Here is a 20,203-nt window from a genome sequence, read left to right on the forward strand (position 1 = left end):
CTGTAATAAACAAGGCCAGCAGTGGCCAGCAGTGGTCAGTCCTGACGGATGCCACTACCAGACACAAGTACAATATCAGCTCCACTCTGTCTCTGTCTCTCGCTGTTTCTTTGCTGTGAGTGCTGCCTGCTGTCTCCCATGTTTTAATGTCTGAATGACTAAAAGAATCATTCCCACAGTTTCCCCTCTGTTCATAATGACTCCATGTTTATTGACTTCTAATAATTACCTGTGTATCTCAGCTTCAGTTTGTCTAATTTTATATGTGGTATAACAATTTTATATCGCTTTTTATGTCTCTCTCACTGTAATATTGTAGATTGTTTTAATGTAGCTTCTATTGGCAGACAAATTGCCACCCTGTGTCATGTACCCTCATAACTAGACAGAGAAGTGGCTGGTGAAAATACTCTTCCCTCCTCCTCACACTCCAAACTTTTCTGAAACTGTGCATTTCGTTGCTGCCCCTCTTTAAACTGTCTGAATGCCATCATCCATCTCTACCTCCCACACCTCTACCTCCCCCTCATCTGTGTGTTTGCCTGTGTGTGCGTGACAGAAAAAGACAGACAGACACAAACATGCACACACGCATAAGCACACAATAACATTTGCATTTGCATTTCATCATTTCTCTGGCAAATGACTATTTCAGTCCAAGGATATATATTAGTACAGTTTCTTTCGCCTTTCTTCGGAAACCATTATTAACCAGCAGTCCATTAGGAAATGGAATAAAGCACATTAATATGCTGCAGAAACCAAATACCACCCACCAGAGTATACAACATGTGCAAAAGAATCTGCACAGAGGAAGTAAATAAGCTGTTTTTTCCTTTCCTAAACTACTACTAATGTGCAATCGAAGCAGTCAAAGCACTCAATACCCATTCAGTCAGCTAGGCCTGTGGCTACCATCATAACAGCGCTGTTATAATGGACAGCTTTCAGAGAAGCATTTGTGCATCTGTATAACACAATGTTCAGTTAACCTTGTATTAATAAGAATAAAACAACTTAATCATTAAATTCAGTGATTTGTTAACAAAACAGCTATATGTTAACATGGCATGAAACCACCTGACAGAAGGTCAGAATAACTCAACAAAATACAGATTTTTTTAAAGACATTGAACCTAGAATAAGAAGCACATAAAAGCATAGACACAGCAAGCCACTCAGCATCTGGGTTGTTGCTCTTTCTTATTTGTGAGGAACAGCTGGCTGCAGACTGGCAGGTGCTGAATTACGAAACAGTCTCAGAAAGTCACCCTGGGTGCCACTGCCCACCCACCTCCATCCTTATCACCCTGGAAACTGGAGGATTTCTGGATGTTCTTCACAGATTGGTTATAAAATACTGGTATGTCACCTTAAAAGCTCCAAATCTGTCTTTTTTCTTTCTTTTTTTTTTTTCAAACAAGCAACTAACCAGTCAATCACCACTCAACATGCCAAACATGAAATGATACTTCACCTAGTCAGTCGTTAGGCATAGAAGCTTTATTTAATTGGCCGTTTTCCACTTAGAACAGAGTCATTTTTTATTTGAACAAATGTTTTTGAGTTTTACAACAGCAAAGGACTCTTTTCACATCAGAACATAAAAGCAATGACAACAGTTTGGACCAGGGGAGACATATGTCCTTACAGCACAATTTGCAAGCCTTTTCAAGTCTGCTCATTTGTGTGGGTTCATTCTTAATCTGTACGGGGTAGTAGCAGTACAACATTTAAAAAAGAAATTATTTTTGAAATTTGCTTTAAAGGGTAAAAACATTTCCAGTTGAGATGCACAAAACGAATGGACCTTGCTGGAGTATAACAAAAGGTATATGTAGAGCTTTTTGGTTCAAGCAAAAAAAACCCTCAAAATATGAAAAAACAAGAAGCAGTATGGTCGCTCAGTTAAGGTATTAGTTAAGAAATTGTTATCAGTGACTCTTTGCAATGATTTAAATCATTTACAATTCATCGGCAGTATGCTATTTGCAATTACAGTATGTACAAACTTTCCACAATATAAAACATTTTAACATGAACACTGAAGTGAAAGAAGTACTGTTTGAACTCTAAAACTTGAATTCATTTCCACATTGAAGCATACAATACAAAAAAAAAAGACTTTCTAGCTGATACTCATTCACTCGATCACATGACTTTCAGAAATGGCACAGTTACTCACGAGACACATTCACAAATCCAAAGAGTTGAGTTTCCTGTTTTGGTTTTACATTTTACCAAACTAGACGACAGTGTTCTTACAGAATACATTCTCTGCAGAAAATGACACACTGATCATAAGGTGTGTAGATGTTTGACTAGTATTTTTATTTTCATGCACAATGCAAAAGACCTTGCAATATTCCATTGTCTTTCTGGGTGCTTTTCCATCTGAAGTGAAACATAGCAGGGTATAGAAAGAAATGCATTAAACATAAATAGAAAATGAAAATGTACTGATATAGCAGAAATCCAGAGATTCAGAAACATTCAGAAACATGAAACACCTAATAAAGTAGACACCAAAGAGCTACAGCTAGATCTTAATAAACATTGATTCTATTATTATTTTTTTTAAGTGTCAAATCACTGCTGTCACATCAGATCCTCCTGACTCCGAATTCTGATGATATTCCCTTTTCAGACATGAAGTAAAAAGTAAAATGGGTCTCTGAGTGAGCATTAAGCAACTTTATCACCTGTTATTATGAAAGACACAACACCATGATACATATAATGACTCATATATACTGCACTACAGCAGTAAGTATAGACACACACACAGAAGGAAAGCATTCAGCAGATAGTGGATACACTCTTGTACCCAGATGTAATGTATTTTTATACTTGGCTATCACGACTCTGCACCCACCACAAAATCTAATCTGATTTGACACGTTGGATTTCTAACCATCAGCAATGACCATGGATTGCATTTCTAGCTGTCCTAGACGAATTGTGTTTTTGTATGATATCTTGCAGTAGCAGTTGACAGCTTGTCTTGAAATTTTAACACACTGACAATGTGAAAAGGATTGTTTCATTTAGATGCACCAAAGATAAAGTGCACATGTAGGGATTGGTTCAATTTTCTCTGCAAGCCACACCCTCGCTCTCTATCAGTCTATGGTTTTTAACAAGTACATCAATTGTTGTACCAGTTTATAATGAAATGTGATCAATGTCGAGGTTGCCAGCTGACTTCAGTGGAGGCTATTACTGAGAAACAAAACACAAATGGGAAATGGGTTCATTTCTTGTCTATGATTTGAGCAAACATATTGTAATAACACTTTTTAAACACACACTGCATTCAAACTGCTCACAGGGTTTTTCAGAAACGCCTACAGACATCTGACCAGGAATGCATATTGTCAAAAAATAAATAAATAAGAAATCCAAACAAGACAAAGAACTGCTAGCTACTTTTAACAACCTCTGAAAAAAACGGTCACTTTCACTAGAATACCAAGAATGATGTACCAATACATTTAGCAGAAAGTTGATATTCTCTGAGGAATCTACCATTGGCAACGTTATACTGAAAACAGTGCGTTTGATCAGTGGAAAAAGCTATTTTTACAGCACAGGAAGTAAATTAATTGAACATCTCACTTGAAAAAATAACAATTTTGATCCCTAAATAGGAAACAAACAAAACCTCATTCTGTTCGTGCTCCAACCATACACCACTATTGTTTCTCCTAATCCCAACTTCTCGTCTCTCAAACCTCTTTTGCTATCCGATCTCTCAATTCACTATAGCCCTAAATAAAGTGAAAGGAGCAGTGCAGGTCCCCTCCTGAAATAAATGCCAAAGAGAAAAGAGTGAGAACACAGACCAAACCACTGGCGGTGGTGACTGTGCTCCCTGACACCCCCCTGTGGGCTCTCAGGTGGCATCATCTTCATCGTCATCCAGGTGATAGTTGAGGGTGATGACGGCGCTGATGAATTCTCCAAGCTCCACAAAGTCAGCTGTGATAATGTTGATGCCGCTCTCTCCAGGTCTCTGTGATCTGATCCATTGCATCATGCCCGGTAGGGCCCTGGGAGGACACACAAAAACACACAGAGACACACATTAGCGAGAAAAGCAAGAGGGGTGGGGGTGTAAAGTCACAAAAGATACAGAGAGGGAAATAAGAAGGGATGATTCATGGTTAGCTGGTTTAACACAGAGAAGGGCACACTGTGATAAAATATCTCTATGACGCAGCATGGTATGTCTGCAAGCTAGACACCAGCTGTGAGGATGACACTCTGAACACTTGCTGGACATGATCATGTGAGCTGTGCACCAGGAGATGGTGTTACTACTGCAGATGCCTCGCCCAGCTTTCTGCGTGGCAACATAATTCTATGAGTTCTCACACTGGATTTTTTTGTTGTCTTCTTCAAGTCCTCCACTGGCAGAGTCTGTGTGGCAAAACGAAAGGAGAGAATTCTAAAGGATGCCTACATCAAAGTCACCAAACGCCTGGTGAGAAAGGCTGATAGTGGAGTTATCAAATGAATAATTCATGTCAGGAAAATTGATGGTTTTGCTACTGAGTCTTTTAACAAACTGGTGACATTAAGAGGGAGCGAAATGCAGACGATGTTGAGGGTACAATCAGGAAGAAGAAAAAAAAAATCCTGAGCCAGTGCTGAGAAGGGTAGATATAGAAAGAAGGAGGAGAAGGCTGAGAAGCATCGCCTCGGGTTTGTGGCAGCTGTTCAAAGAAATTTTGAATGAGGTCAGTGTCAATCGCCTGGGGATACCTGTAGAAATCAACATGCCTCTGGATTTAGTTATAAAATGCCATGGTGACTCATATACGACTGCTTATGTGTCTTTGTACACATGCTTGTGATTTATGTTGTGAGCTGTTATGGGTAAATCATGTCATTTCTTTGCCCTCTGGTCTCTGAGGTGTTATATTATACTATAATCTTAGTCCTGTATATGTTAACTAATACTGTGTGCAACCATAGCCGCTAACCGTCCAACCCTATCCAGTCTTAGTGTTATACTGACCATGGACATAAAATATTTTACGCAAACATGCATACACACCTTTCTGTGATTGTCTCTCTCAGTCCACTAGCCACGCCCTTCATCACTGTGCTGGCCTTCGGTGTCAGAACCACCTGGGAGACAAAGAAGGTCCCCTTCCTCCTGCATGAGACACATCAAGCATTTACAACTTCTTGTTGCTGTATGTTCTTGAGTCATTTTTGTTCCCTGCGTTTTATCTATTTATGTAAAGCACATCATGACATGACAGAGAGGTGTTACATATAAATAATCTTTGCTTTACTTTGGAATTAATTACTTTAAGTGCCCACAAAGCAAAAACAAAAACACTTATTCTGTCAGAAGTAAAACATAGACAGAAAAATTTCACATGCAAATTTATGGCATGTTTTCACGAACATTTTTTTTCCCTATTACTACAGTACCAGCAGTTTCATTTAAATGCATGTATGACCTTCTATGTTGTGTCTATGTTCTCATCCACTTTCCATCCTTTTTTTTGGCTATTTTAAAATAACTACAGCTAATAAAAATGTTAATCATTACATCCTGAACTATAAACAAAGTATGTGCATTATGACAGTAAGTCAAAATCATGCATGGGCATTTGGACATGTTCTATATGCTATAAAACATAAATCCTCATTAAAACACAAGTAATGATCGACATCAACAATTAACTGAAGTAATAACAACATCACCTGGGCAAATGACATGACAAAATACAGAGATGTTGTCCCATTTAGCCTCATGCATAGAGGACATAGAGTGACCACAGTGGAATGAATGCAGTGGCTGACCTGCGGTCGGTGACAGACGCCTGGAGAAACTGAACCAGCTTCTCTGGGTCTGTGGTGTTGGCCCAGGGAGAGGGCATCATTTGGCCTGGCCACAGGAAGGGCACCTCCAGGGCCATGGGGTGGTGGTAGAAGACAAGCACCTGATACTCCTTCTCCCACAGATACTGCAGAGTCACCTGGGGATGGAGGAAGGAGGTGTGTGTTCAGATGAACAGCAGGTTATAAAGAAAGAAATGGTGAGAGGTAACGAAAGAAAAAAAAGGTGATGGACGTTAAATAGTAAATAGAAAAGAGTTCCATCTGTGCTGAGTGACAAAAAACATTTTCAAAAAAGTAGTTGAGATGTACCTGGCAGCTTCCTGAATGAGCTTTATGTTTGTTCTAGCGGAAGCAAATAGAAATAATTGGATGTAATTCCTGATGTAATGATTATTAAGCAGCTTTGTTCAATACTACAATATTCTGACTGACCATAGCGATTGTCAGGTTTGTTATTTCTGAAGGCAGGCAGCTTTGCCATATAAACAACCACTGTTTTATGTCTAACCAAACATTGTACTGGTGTCAAGAAAAGAACAAATCATCTATTTTCAAAGCTATTACAGGCTATTCAAGAGGTAAAAAGAAAAAATTACAAAGGCAGAAGACCTGTCACAATCACATTCCTGGTAAACAATAGACACTTTGTGCAGTGCTACATTAAGTTTCTGTTTGGCAACGTAAATGCTGCTGAAGAAAAGTTGTGTAATGGATTAAGTTTTTATATGTAAGCAACCGTGGGGTAATAGTAGCCTAGATGTACTCATAGACAAAGGGATGGAGGGAGTTAATATAGAATATATATAATATATATATATATATATATATATTAATATATATTCGAGAGAGAGAGAGAGAGAGAGAGAGAATAAAGGAGTTAATATAATATGGAGGAAAGAGCACCAGTCATATATCTACTCCAAATTCAAATACCCCCCTAGATGCCACTATAGCTCTGAGAAAAGGTTCATTATTGGCTTTCTCCTACACTTCATCCTCACTCAGCAGCAGCTGCTGAGAGGAAACTATGATCTTAGGATGGTGACACTGGCGTGGGAGTTGGCGAAGGGTGATGTGTTTTAAGGCTGATTGGGATTCTGTCTTCAAGGTTACTCACATACGCCCTCGCCTTAGGGGTGTGTGGTAGGAAGCGGTGGAGGTGGAACGAGTAGTGGAAGGTGAAAATAACAGACAGAGACAGTCGTCACAGACAAATCTTGGCATGGGTGCACTTTTATACTCAACCTCTTTGCGAAAGGTCATGCAACAATGCGTGGGGATGTGATAACTATTATTCTGCATCTAAAGTCATCAAAACACAGAAACCAGTGTTGAGCAGATCTGAGAAAACAATTATTATCAAAAGTCTTTAGAACACATGAAAAATAAGTCAATTAAGAGATTTTGAAGGTGAAAGAATGACCTGAAATAAATGTTCGAGGCCAGCTTCTGGGTCCAGTAATTGCTTTTAATCGTACTCTGTATTAAGTGTGTTTGACTTTAAAAGTACCTCCTGAGCGAAGACGACTGGGCAGAGTTTCTCTCCAAAAATCTCTTTCAACATGGCCACTAGTTTCTCATGGTGCAGGTTCTGCACGCCGTAGAAGTGGTTGAAGTCCAGGAACACAACCTCTCTGGCATGAGCTGAAAGGAAACTACTGATCTGCTCTAGACCTTCTCTCACCTAAAAAACACAAATAAGAACAATACATGCATTCATTATTTTTTTAATTATAATAATGATATGAAGCATAGGCACAAAAATAATTGTGACGTACTTAAAATCTCTGAAGGGCCATGTATGATTAAGCCTCACAGTGTGAATTCACACATAAATATGCTGCCTTACACACTCATAACTGCACAAACATCACTTAGCAACCACCAAGCATTGTAAAAATATTCATCACATCAAAAAACACCAAAACTCGATGCTGACCGTGGCACTGAAGAGCCCGTGGGCGAAGAACAGCTCGTTGTCAGGGTCGCGGGGCTTGGTGGAGATGCGCAGGTCAAAGAAGCGGATCCCAGCCTCCAGTTGGCTGATGAAGTTCATAGTCTGTGTAGCTAACCACTTCCTCATTAACTTCTTTGCCACTGTGCCAAAAACAGAAACAAAGTTCTGCACCGTCTCCGGCTGCTCAGGGCCCACTGGAGACGCCTCGTCGATGTAGAAACTGAAGGAATCATGGGAACCTGGAAAAGACATAATCATGAGCCTGGATGCAGGTATTGACTGCTGCTTGTTTTTTTATTTGTTTTTTTATTCTTTATTTATGTGGGGACACAGCTTTAAGAGTGAGGTCAGTGCTGGAAAACAGGACGGTGCCATGGCAACAACACTGACTCTGTGAATAACAACCTCTGTGGTCATAAGTTATGAACTCTGACAACTTGAAAAGAAGAAAGTCTGTGCTCACATTCACTGATATTTTTCATCCATCACATTTTTCAGGCAAAACAGCTCCCATAGAACAGTGTCGTGCTTCATAGCTTTAAGTTTTTTTAGTAAATCTTCAAATACTGTTGGGCGTTTCTGTCTATTTGGTACAGCTCCAGTTATATTTTATTTTGTTATTTTTTTTGTACAGTACAGTACAGGCTACATTATGTAATCTCAATAGTGGATATCACTGTTTGAGCTTGAAAATTCACTCTTGAACTTAGAAATAGCAGTTTGACAATGTTTTCTCAGCCGGTACTTTTTCAAGAATAAACAGCTAGTACAAGGGTGCAGCTGTCCTCTTTCACAAATAACTCCCTTTTGTTTGTTCCAGTGTATTCTGGTTGGAGGTATTGTCTGTAATTATTTGCTCAACAAACAGTATACATTCCTGTCAATATCTATGTCGATTTTTCTAGATTGCGTTTATCCTTATTGGTGTTGATCTTAGGAGGAGACTTTGGATAATCTCTTCCATTCTGTGTAGATGCCAAAGTCCTTGGCTGACATTACTGTCTTTCAGAGGCTTCTTGTCATTCATTCTGTCGCTTATTTATGAAATGCAATTCTTATACTCAACCATACTCCTGTTTCATGGATCTTAAAGTTCATGTAAAGTAAGAATAAATATGTGTTTTGAGTTTTTCAGACCGAAGAAGAAAGTGTGATTAACCACCCAGTCAAATTTGAATGATTAAAAATATCGACAAGTTTATGAAATGAGTCAGCTGAATGTGCTATGCCATGCCACTCGTGGGAGCAGTCAAGTAGCAATTTTGAAGTGACTGAAACGTGTCAGATGAGTTCAGGAAACGACATGACTAACTTTTGAACACTGTGCTAGGGCTGCAGCGGTATGCTCAGGGTGGCCTCAGCGTGTCATCGAGCCACCCTTTAGGACCGCCCAAAAAGTCCTGGACTGAAAACCTCTCAACTCACACAATTTCACACTCCAAAAGTCTTTTCACATGTTTTCGGTGAATATTTTCCAACATATTGTATAACATTATGTATTTTGAAAGAAATATTAGACTTGCTTTTACAAGAACTTTAATGGAACATGACCACTTTGGTAACTGAATTCCTGGTGGTTTTTCTTTCAGAAAAACTCAATTTATTTTATGTCAAGCAGAAATAAAATCTATTTGATCTGTTTTGAAGATATTTTCAATAGACCATATAACATCCTGCAGAGCTTAAAATTAAAGATAAAGAAAGAAAAGGAAAAAATCTACTGGCTCTGATTCAGCATGTTTAGATGACAGCTATTTCACCCTCTACTGAATAGATGAAGGTCGCATGGCTTTACAAGCAGAATTGGATAGACCTCTGACAAACAGAGTTACTGAACTACGTAATGTAAGCAAGTTGACCTACCATCGTATTTCTAGCACACCAACTGGTAGTGCTCATTATCATCTTACTAAAATATATATACATTTCATACATTTGTTTCTTCTATAAAAGCAGTCCTAATGAAAACCGTTAAACTATGGATTATGCTAACTGACTGAAATGTCACTTTTCAGTGCCTTGAGCAACACAAACACTTTTCAGTTTACTACCATTGCTTTGGAGTGGCAGCAGAAATGTTAGAGATAGGATATCTGAAAACCTCAGCAGATAAGACAGAAACTATTACCAATATTTGGTATAGTTCTTTATATAACTGTTCTTTCTTTCTTTCTTTCTAGTTGTAGTAACAGAAAAATACTAAAGTAACAGTGCTACAATCACCCCATTAGTGGCAGTAAAGATAACATTGGACTAATTGTGAAGGTCTGTCGATATACTGATGCATTCCTAGGTGACACTTAAGCATTTCCTTGCCAACCATGCGTGGTGAATTCGGTTAGTTAGGTCTGAAGGTCGCGTGTCCTCACATGTCTGTTTGAGAGTGAGAAGAGAGTAAATGTTTGTCTGGTAATTCTGCATCCTGCTGTCATCACTGCAATCAATTTCTTATCCTCTTTTCTTTAGCATGACTCACTCTTTCAAGCAAACAAACATATACCCCCACTCCTCCACCAACACACACATATGCACATGCACATAGAGGCAGACACAGAGCCTGATTTAACCTTCAGCTAATACTCCAGTGACAGGTCTTTGCAGTCGGCCCAGAGAATGACCATAAGCAAGGTAGACAGCTGAATCCTGAGGCAGGACAGAAAACAGCATCACTACAGGCTGATCCATACCACCAGGGTCACAGCGTAACAGAGTTTGACCTTAACCAGGCGCAACATCTGGCTCTGCTGTTGTTGTAGAGAAAGATTTCTCTCTGGCTCTGAAGGTTGTGTCACACTATTATTTTTTATTATCAATTAATCTACTAATTATTTCCCCCATTAATCTATTAACTGCTTCGTCTATAATAATATCTAAACTTAGTATATGACCTTCACCTCTTTCCCTAACAAATCATGACAATAAGTATGTCCTAATAAATTGTGCGTCCATAGCTATTACAGCTGTACAGTACCATTAAAAGATATTTTCTCATTCAATGTTTTTTCTTTATTTGTATTACTTTCTACATCGCAGATTAGCAAGAAATCAAAACTATCAAATAACACATATTCATATTCTCTCAAATCAGCTTCTTGGGGTAGCCACCTGCAATGCTTTATAGTCTTGAAGGAGGTCCCATATAAGCTGAGCACTTGCTGGCTGTTTTTCTGCCACTCTGTGATCCAGCTAATCCCAAACCATCTGAAATGGGTTTGGGTAGGTTGATTACATAGCCTGGAGGTGTGTTCTGGGTCACTGGCCTACTGAAAAACAAATGATGGTCTCACTATGCAAAAAACAGTGTCAACAAAACCACCACAAACACACCTCCTTCACCGTGCTTCACAGGGGGAACTACACTTGCAGATGCCATATGTTGACCTTCTCTGTGTCTTACAAAGACACAGCAGTTGGAACCAAAAATCTCATTTGGACTCAGACCAAAGAACAGATTTCCACTGATCTAATGTCCATAATTTGTGTTTCTTGGCACAGGCATTTCCATTCTTCGTGTTGTTCTCCCTCAGTATTGGCAGCAATTCAAGCAGCAATCCGACCATGAAGGCCTGATTCACACAGTGTCCTTCAGACAGTTGATGTTAAGATGTGGGTGCTACTTGAACTCTGTATAGCATGTAGGTGGGCTCTAATCTGAGGTGCCATTAATTGGCAATTTCTGAGGCTGCTAATGAACTTCTGAAACGAAGCAATTCTTGATCTTCTTTTCCTGGGGCGGTCCTCATGAGAGCCAGTTTAATTACAATGTTTGATGTTTTTTTGCAGTTAAACATGAAGAAACATAAAAAGTTGACCTTTATGTCTTAAAGTAATCCTGAACTTGTCATTTCTACAGTATTCCTGCAGTAGTCAAATAGGGCTACTTACTGTATGCCAACACTACCTCTGATCAACAAAACTGATGGTCTCAAATGCCTTAATAAAGCATTCAACATTTCATGAAGTAACTCTGACAATGCACACCTGTTAACACAATCCAGGTAAGTGTAAGTGACTTTAAATAATGTAAAACATAAAACATATTTTGCTTGGTTTACACTTTGTTTACCACATAATTCCTTATGTGTTTATTCATACATTTGGTATCTTATGTTTAATCTACAATATAGCAAGTCATACAAATAAAGAATAAACATTGAATCAGAAGGTGTGTCCAAACATTTGACTGGTACTGTACATCTGTAATGGCTAAGGACAGACAATTCATTAGGACATTCCTGACATACTTATAGTCATTATATGTTAGGGAAAGCTGTGAAGCTCATATATTAAGTCCCATCAGATCCTATAGGATATATCTTAACAGGCTTTAATGGAAGCAAGACCCCGAAGGCAAACTACTAAAGCTGGTACTAACGAGCACTGTCTTTAATATGTATGACAAAAAGCTGGTGCATTATGCTATACTGCACACAGAAACAATCTCACAGGAAGAACAGAGACTGTAGGGTATAAAGCTGTGCAGAACAAACAGTATAAGAATCTTCAGGAAAACCTGAGCAGAGAGGTGGAAACTACACTCCAGCACAATCAAGTGTTGCCACATGAGCTCTGAACATGATTAATTATTGTTTATGTTATGGTATAATTTGCTTCACCAATGCTGTGCCATGACTCAAGGGCAACACAATCATTTGGAAATGTGAGGAAATAATAAGTTTCTAATAATCCCAATATTGTGCCTCAGAACTGAATAATTTTCCCTTTTCTCTCTTTTCTATTTTTAACTGCCAGAAATTAGATTCACACCAATTTCATACTCAAACTATTCAATGACCCCTTATTTCTTATGGATGGGGGCATTGCCATCTTGTAAGACGCCACTCCCATCAGAATAGAAATGTTTCATCATAGGATAATGGTCAGAACAACTTTGTTTTGTTTTGTAGTAACCTTTCCCTCAACAAGCTGACCTAAACCATGCCCGCATAATGTCCCCCACAGCATAACAGAGCCACTGGATCCCCTCACTGTAAGGGTCAAACATTAAGGCTTGTAGTGTTCTCTTGGTGTATGCTAAGTGAGTATGCATTCACCCACTTGAGAATATGGGAGATATGAGAATGACTCATCTGACCATTTCACTTTTTGTCCACATCTCTGTAGACTGCACGCAGTTACGCAATGTTTGTGACTGAAGCTCCCGCTGTGTCCAAGAATGAACCCTCTTTCAAAGTCACTTAGATTTTCTCATCTGAAATCTGAATCAACTTCAGTATGACTGGATGTTAATTGTAGCATGCAGTGCACCTGTGTGGAAAAATCTGCATTCATTATGTTTCTCCACTCATTTATTCCGGTTTTTCCCTTTAATTTGGAAAATAAGGACATCCACATCACTGCTTCCCCTGTGACCTCAGATTATGTTGTTGATTATATTAATTGATGATCTAATCACATTGTCTGAAAGGGCCATAGTCGTTTGGACTGCTTACTGCAAACAATATCCGAACTGTCTATTCTCATGTGGTTCGACTAGCTTTAGATTATCACAGCACCCGAACAGAGCAGCACTTTCTTAAGATGTGAACATGGGAACTCTTCTTCCCTCACATCAGCAAAATAATCACGTCAGATATCGACGTGAGGAAGATGTCCTAAAGCAGGCCAGGAAGAAGTGAGAAAGAGTGGACAGTAAAGCCATAGCACAAAAGAGTTACAGATAAAAGCTGAAACCAGCTGAGACAATGATAACACAGCAATTCACTTAACGCTGATGATGTTGACGAGAATGACGGTGGTAGTGGGTGATGACTGTTCCCTTAGAGAATTGACCTAAAGCGAGTCATTCTGGTTCAATGAGAGCAGACCATTCAGAGGACCACTGGTGGTTCATGCCCTTTTTCTTAACAAATCATTATTTCTCACTGTGGACTTGATCTATTTTAGGTTGCCGAAAAGAGAGAGGAGAGGAAAAGAGATGAGAAATAGAGAAGAAAATGGAACAGGGTAGAGATACGCTAAATTATACTAAAAGATAAATAGGAGCTTTAGACTCTCCATCCTCTCTCCTCTACATTTTCCCTGTGGGGATTTTTCTATATAATTTGATCGTAATTTTTCAAAAGATATATTTTATCCAGCCCTCTATTCTTCAAACTCCTGTTCAATTCTCGCCAACCTCAATTTGCCTCCTATTTGCTCCTCTTTTTCCATCATGTTCGAGTGGAAGTGCGCACAAAAACCCATACATTTCCGATGAATTATTTGACTTTTTGAATCAAGATAAATGCCCTCCTGCTGGAAACTCAATTAACTGCCGGAGGTGAGGCAAAAAGTAGCCCGTGGAGAATCCATAACAAACCATTTATGCACATTTCCATTTTGACAAAAATTTTAGTTTATTCAAGTAACTTATATATTTGAAAAGTTTTCAGGTATATTAAGACAGTTTATTACATGTTTATTATGATTATCAGCATACCACCAGATGCAAAGATTAATATTCTTGGTGTCTGAACAATTTTAAAATCATTGTCTTGTCATAAGCTGCAAATAGAAGGAATGTGCAGATGATCAAACACAATGACTTTGCAGTTGAGCTAGCAAGTTGAACTCCAAGGAGATTCGAGCGGGTCATGACTCATGGGCATATCCATTACAGAAAACAGCTGCACCATTCCCACATCTTTACCAGCCATTTGTTTCATTTCTCTCTCTCTGTTTGTCTTTCTCTCCACCAAACTATTTTCTCCTCCTATGTTTGTTTTGAATTTCACATCCTCTGGTTTGCATTGGCTTTTAGCTGGCTGATTTCCTGCCCTTCACCAGTATTTATCCTGGCATTTGATACCATTCATCCTCCTTGTTCAGAGGCTTAAGTGGCAGCAGAATGAGCTAAGTCAAAGGACTGATAGACAGATTTACGGCTAAAATTCCTGGGCCAGCCTTTGCCTCTGTCCCAAGGGAGCTGGCAAGACTGAAGATGCCTCCTCTGCAATGGATTTGGTTTTATTGCCCACAAGGCCATCTTAACTTAATACAATCACCTTCACCCTTTTCCCCCAGACTAAGGTATGCTATTCATTCCTTATCTCTGGTAAAGCCTTAAGCCTTAAGTTACCTTTAGCTATTGGAGTGGTTAAGTATGGCTCCCCAGAGCACTTTGATACAAATCTGTCACTTTAGTTCTATGTGGTCATTGTAGTATCTCTGAGGTAAAGTCACTTATCCCATTCAGTAGTTTTCCAGCTTTGAACAAAGTCAAACAAGACGTCATTTTCCATGATAACAAAGCTATATACAATCCACTTTTTCATTTTGAATTTAGTACTACATTTGTTCCAATATTGTGCTGATTATACCTTGGCCAAATAATTACAATAATAATATCATTCATTATCAAGTTTTTCATCATATTATAACATTGTAGCATTTTAAAAATCTAATTTGTTTGTTTTATTCTCATATTCTCATATGTAAAAATGAACTAGGCCATTATAACAACTAGGCGTAAAGCTTTATTAATCAATACTGTTTAACATTAAATCAAATCCCTAATGTCAAAGGTGTAAACATAAAAATAGAAATATTACAAGAGAAATAATATGTCAGAGCTATAAGACTGCGGGCCTGTTTTAGAGTTGTACTGCCCCCTAGTGTCCAAAAAGATTAATGCAGGGTTTTTTTAAGCCAGAAAGAAAAGATGCAGATCATTATATTACCATACAAATTATTCAGATATTTAATGTAAATAGTTTAGCCTTTAAAAAAAACAAAACAGAGCATTGTTAAATATTATAAATTTCCAAAAACAAATCTACATAAAGAAATTAGAAATCTACGTTCATATCTTGTGGACACCTCTAGGACACAGATACATGCTCATCACAGTCAGCGTGTACTCCAAAAACATATGACTACACAAAAAAAACAACAACCCTGAAAATCCTATTTAATTACTATGGTGGTGAAATTCTGACAGCCATTCCCTTCCATGTAGTAAAGCTTGTTTCACGGTGACAAAACCACAAAGAAACCGATTGACAGTATCTCCTGCAGCACACCTTTGCTGACCACCATGCAGCCAGGCAGTCTGCAGCACTCACCCTGCAGATCTAACAATAGCCACCAAAAAACAGCCCACTATGTCCCCCACTGATCAGCCTGAGGAAAGGACAGCGGTAACTACTCCCTCCCTCTTTCTCTTTTTCCCCCCACTTCTTCTCTGTTTCCTCTCCTGCTCATCCCGCATCCCGTCACCCTTTCCCCAATTAGCTACAGAGTAGCACTGGTGCAGGTCATCTGACTTTTAGACTTGATAAGTCAGCACAGTGGGAGGCCAAAGTGGCATGTCAGGCCAACACAGACAGCTGACTCATTTCTGAAAGCAATCATGTTCTTATCTAGTAAACAGGGTGGTTCTGATCAGCAGAGGACCAGCAAGATTATGCTAATGAAATGAGATATTATTTTGGTATAACAAATTTTTCATATAACAACTTTAACAACTTCCATAATGTGCTTGGCTGCTCCGCTATGTCATGAGTCACAGCATAATAAACAACACCATAACTCTTATGTTCCATGGTGCCCTCTGATCAAAAATCCTACCTGTATCTGACTATAGTCAATACCTCTTGTCTTTAACTTGTTGTTTTTAATCTATGGTCCTGGTAAAGCTGTCTTCACAGCTAATCTTTTCTTTCTGAGCAAATCTCAGTCAGGTTTCTCAGCAACACTGAGTCAGCTCTCTTCAGAGTAAGAAATGGTTTGTTGGTGTCTTTAGAATCTTAAAACCATGTAATTTTAATCCAATTGGACCTCTGTGCTTTTGACAAATTCGATCATTCTTTGCTCTTGTATTGTTTCTCAACCATATTGTTGGGTTTCAGGATCAGGCTTAGAAGTGTGTTGCCTCTTACTCATAAGATTGTTCAGTTAAGTTCACAATAAATGCTACCAGTGGGACCTATTTTAAAAAACTAACATTTCTTGTCCTGGTTACAATGAGAATATGCAGCTGTGACTACATTAACAACACCAACTAACCTAAGCAGTAGGACATGAAAACAGTTTCTTTCATTTAGGGAGACATGCTTTTATCTCTTTGCCTATTGATTACTAAAACTCTTGGTCTGTGGGAGTCAGTCAAGAAACCATCCTCCCCCTAAACTGTTTTTTATTGGCTTCCAATTAAATTAGTTATTTTTGTATTCTATTCTATACATAAAACATCTTCACTTAATTGAAGGTCCTGTGACAGAAACAGATTTTCATTGTCTCTCTGCTTGCATGTTATAAATATACTGTTTGGAGGTATCTTTGCTTAGATTATCTGGTATTTCAACATTACTGCCACCACCTCAGTTCACGTGATGGACAAACATGAGGCAATCCTTCAGTCTATTAACCCCTGTACCTTTGTGATTGAAAATGAATCTATTTTAATTGCCTATTTTGGTTACACAAATCATAAAACTAGCTAACAAATAATAACAGACTAACCATTTAATCATCCCGACGATGGCAGTTTATGGCAGAAATGATCAGCATACACATTATGTGGTTTTCACATAGAGATTTGGCCACATAGATCTAAGTCACAGCACAGTATGGTAAGTGGATATTATCCGTCATACAGCATCTGTCACTACTCTACCTTGAATCTGTAATGTGTGCGGCCATCTGCAATATTTTCCTATTATTTGCCTGCATTGGCTTATATACCAATTAAAACATGACAAATGGGTGCCATTAAAACATCATGAAAATCAGATACTAATTAAGTCTTCTCTGTAACCACAAAACCCTAAAATAAATTCATTGCCAATCATACAGAAGATTATGTATACTAATGAGTACAGCTGTGCAATGCTGGCAACAGAGACACAGTGGGGACTGTTTAGCTTTTTGGCAACAGCAGAGCACCATGCCATCACATCACCCTCACATGGTAGAGTACACTAAATTGCCAAAACACTTTGGCCTGGATTATTGAGGTTGTCAGCTCGTGAACCTTTTTTTGGAGGAAAAAAATAGCATCACTGAGTTACAGGCAACAGTGGGTGGATGCTGAAGATTGTACAGCAGGAATTAAACATTAAAAATATAATATTCTTCCACCAGAAGGAAAGGTGAAAATTGTGAACACAATTTAAAAAAACGGTTTCATTTATTTCTTGTCTGTCCTAGTTTTTATCCTGCTTGAGCAAAGGCTTGTAATGTTGTAATGCTTTCTAAAATGAGACAAAAGGATGTGATATGAGAGATGCTTTTGAAAAAAAAATCTGACATACATACATACCGCAATAAGAGCACATGCTTGTTGCTATATAAACCCTCAAAGTCCTGAGGATTATGAAATTTACTTTGACAAACCTTATGCCAAACACAATAAAGTGCACAGAGTAAGAGGATCTTTACAGAATCTGTATCCAAATTGAGGATCAACTGAGAGCAGCTGCTGGCTGCAGGGCCAATAAGTAATGATACCTAATTAAATGGGACAGAGCATGTTCCCATGCTGCCTTAGCATGGATGAACTGTAGTGCAACACAGTGCAGTATGTGTCACAGAACATCAATACCATGACAGGCATGATGCAATGTATGTCTTGCTTCTGCATTTTAGTTGTTGTTTTTTTTTTTTTCATTAAATCTGTGATTAATTAATTTTGCTTGGCATCCTTAAGAACAGTGGTCAGTGCTGGTAATATGCCACGCCTCATTGAACACTAAGCTTAAAGCCATCTGCATCTGAAATGTCATTGCACATGCCAACCCTGAACACACCAGGTAGCTGGAGGGAGAAAGAGAGAGAGAGAGAGAGAGAGAGAGAGAGAGAGAGAGGATTAGAAATGCAAGAAAATGAAGAATGAAAGCGCTTTGTGTGGAGGTGTGATAATCACTAGGCAGCAGATATGGAATTAACTGGCGGCTAATAAGCCATTCCATCAGTCAGATCTGTGCTGGGCTTTACAACCAGCATTTCCAATTTGAATGGAGTTTAAGTGCGCACTGATTGGCTAAAGGTCCAACAGCTCATTTTATATGATGATCATCTGAGTGCACAGACTGAACCCATCCCACTCCCAGTCTCTTCTCTTCTCCTCTATGGCCACCACCCCAGCAGGCTACAAAAGCCTAAAGTCCTACACAAATCTGAGAGCTAAGCAGCATGGATAATTTGTCTATTTTAAATACTTGGAGTGGCTCTGACAGTCGTTTTTTTTTTTTTTAAACCCTCAGACAGTCTCATCGTTTGGAATATGAGATGGAGAAGGCAGAAATCATCTGTGTATTACTTACTATTACTATTACTATTACTCATAACCTTCACACCGCTGACCACAATAAAAGGAAGATGAACTGTTCAACATCGGCATGACACTTCCCACATTGCGCAACAGGTCTTACCCTTTATTCCATTAAAACGCCATATTTAGGAGTTGCAGGGGGTTTGAAGTGAAAGTTTGCAAAGCAGTGAAATCATTTCAATCTTGAAATTCACGCTTATTTATTTCTCACCTAATAGGATGCGATCCTAATCCTGTTAGGATGCAATGCGCTTGGATTAACAAAAAAAAAAAAAGACATGGATACACTCCTCACCCGATTACACTGGGATAATATAAAGAAACACCTACCGGGAATAGACAGGTTGGTGAGCGGAATAGTGTGCATGCTCTGCGGTAAACTTGCCATCCAGTCTGCAAATCGCAGGTCGCTTCTCCCGTGAGACGAAGCCATGCTGCTGCTGTGCACAACGCTCCGTTCTCCCAGACCGGTGCCTGCGCCAACCTGGAGTGCGCTCTCTCTCTCCCTTTTTCTCCCTCTCTCCACACACATGCATACACACACTCCCTGCCTCGCTCTATCTCTCTTTCACTTTCTGTGTGTGTGTGTCTCTCTCTCTCTCACACACACACACATAGCACACATCAGCGACCGAGAGCCTGTCCACACCCCCCGGAGCCGAACACATCGGCGGGGAGCACAATTATGAAAATTCGGGTTGTTGGATGGATCAATCGCTGGTTAGCAATGCACTAATAACATTAAGGAGTACATATCTCAGTTTTATTGTCATAAAACTCAAATCTTACAAAATTTATACTACATAGAGGCTCATTAAATTTCATTTTGCTATTATTTCTCAAAACGTGGCCTGAACACCCCAAATCCATGCCATCTAATTCTGACCTAGGAGCATGTCTGAGGTCATGCACTTGAATGACTGAGAGCCATATGGCAGTGATTCATTATCACTGCAATTAATGTGACAGTGGCAATGAATAACCGACATATTCATTGCAGTGATAATCAGCTGGCTGGTCACCTTAAAATGAGTCAAAATAGGTCACCATGGTATTAAGATGGAAACTATACCAAAAATGACATTTAGCAAGGTGCCTCATAACGTTTG

At 39.0% G+C, this 20,203-nt stretch overlaps 1 protein-coding gene across 1 annotated transcript; it reads right to left on the minus strand.

Annotated features, from left to right (window-relative positions):
- Positions 1 to 1,481: 1,481 nt before the first annotated feature.
- On the minus strand, positions 1,482 to 19,660 carry plcxd3 (phosphatidylinositol-specific phospholipase C, X domain containing 3). The gene is made up of 6 exons (XM_010732991.3): positions 19,425 to 19,660; positions 7,802 to 8,058; positions 7,373 to 7,546; positions 5,824 to 5,999; positions 5,063 to 5,164; positions 1,482 to 4,052 (listed from the first exon to the last, which is right to left on the minus strand). Exons 1-6 carry the CDS (start codon positions 19,624 to 19,626, stop codon positions 3,896 to 3,898), a joined length of 1,068 nt encoding a protein of 355 aa, XP_010731293.2. The 5' UTR covers positions 19,627 to 19,660; the 3' UTR covers positions 1,482 to 3,895.
- Positions 19,661 to 20,203: the final 543 nt, after the last annotated feature.

Source organism: Larimichthys crocea, chromosome III (genome assembly GCF_000972845.2).
Source record: "Larimichthys crocea isolate SSNF chromosome III, L_crocea_2.0, whole genome shotgun sequence".
NCBI lineage: Eukaryota > Metazoa > Chordata > Actinopteri > Sciaenidae > Larimichthys > Larimichthys crocea.

Bases quoted from the DNA above. Each gene is read 5' to 3' on its own strand.
- plcxd3 (XM_010732991.3), bottom strand. From the start codon at position 19,626: ATGTGTGTGGAGAGAGGGAGAAAAAGGGAGAGAGAGAGCGCACTCCAG. The intron at 8,059-19,424 runs GTAGGTGTTTCT...TGTCTTTTCCAG, and splicing joins CACCAACCTGTCTATTCCCG to GTTCCCATGATTCCTTCAGT. The intron at 4,053-5,062 runs GTGTGTATGCAT...GTGTCCTCCCAG, and splicing joins AGAGAGACAATCACAGAAAG to GGCCCTACCGGGCATGATGC.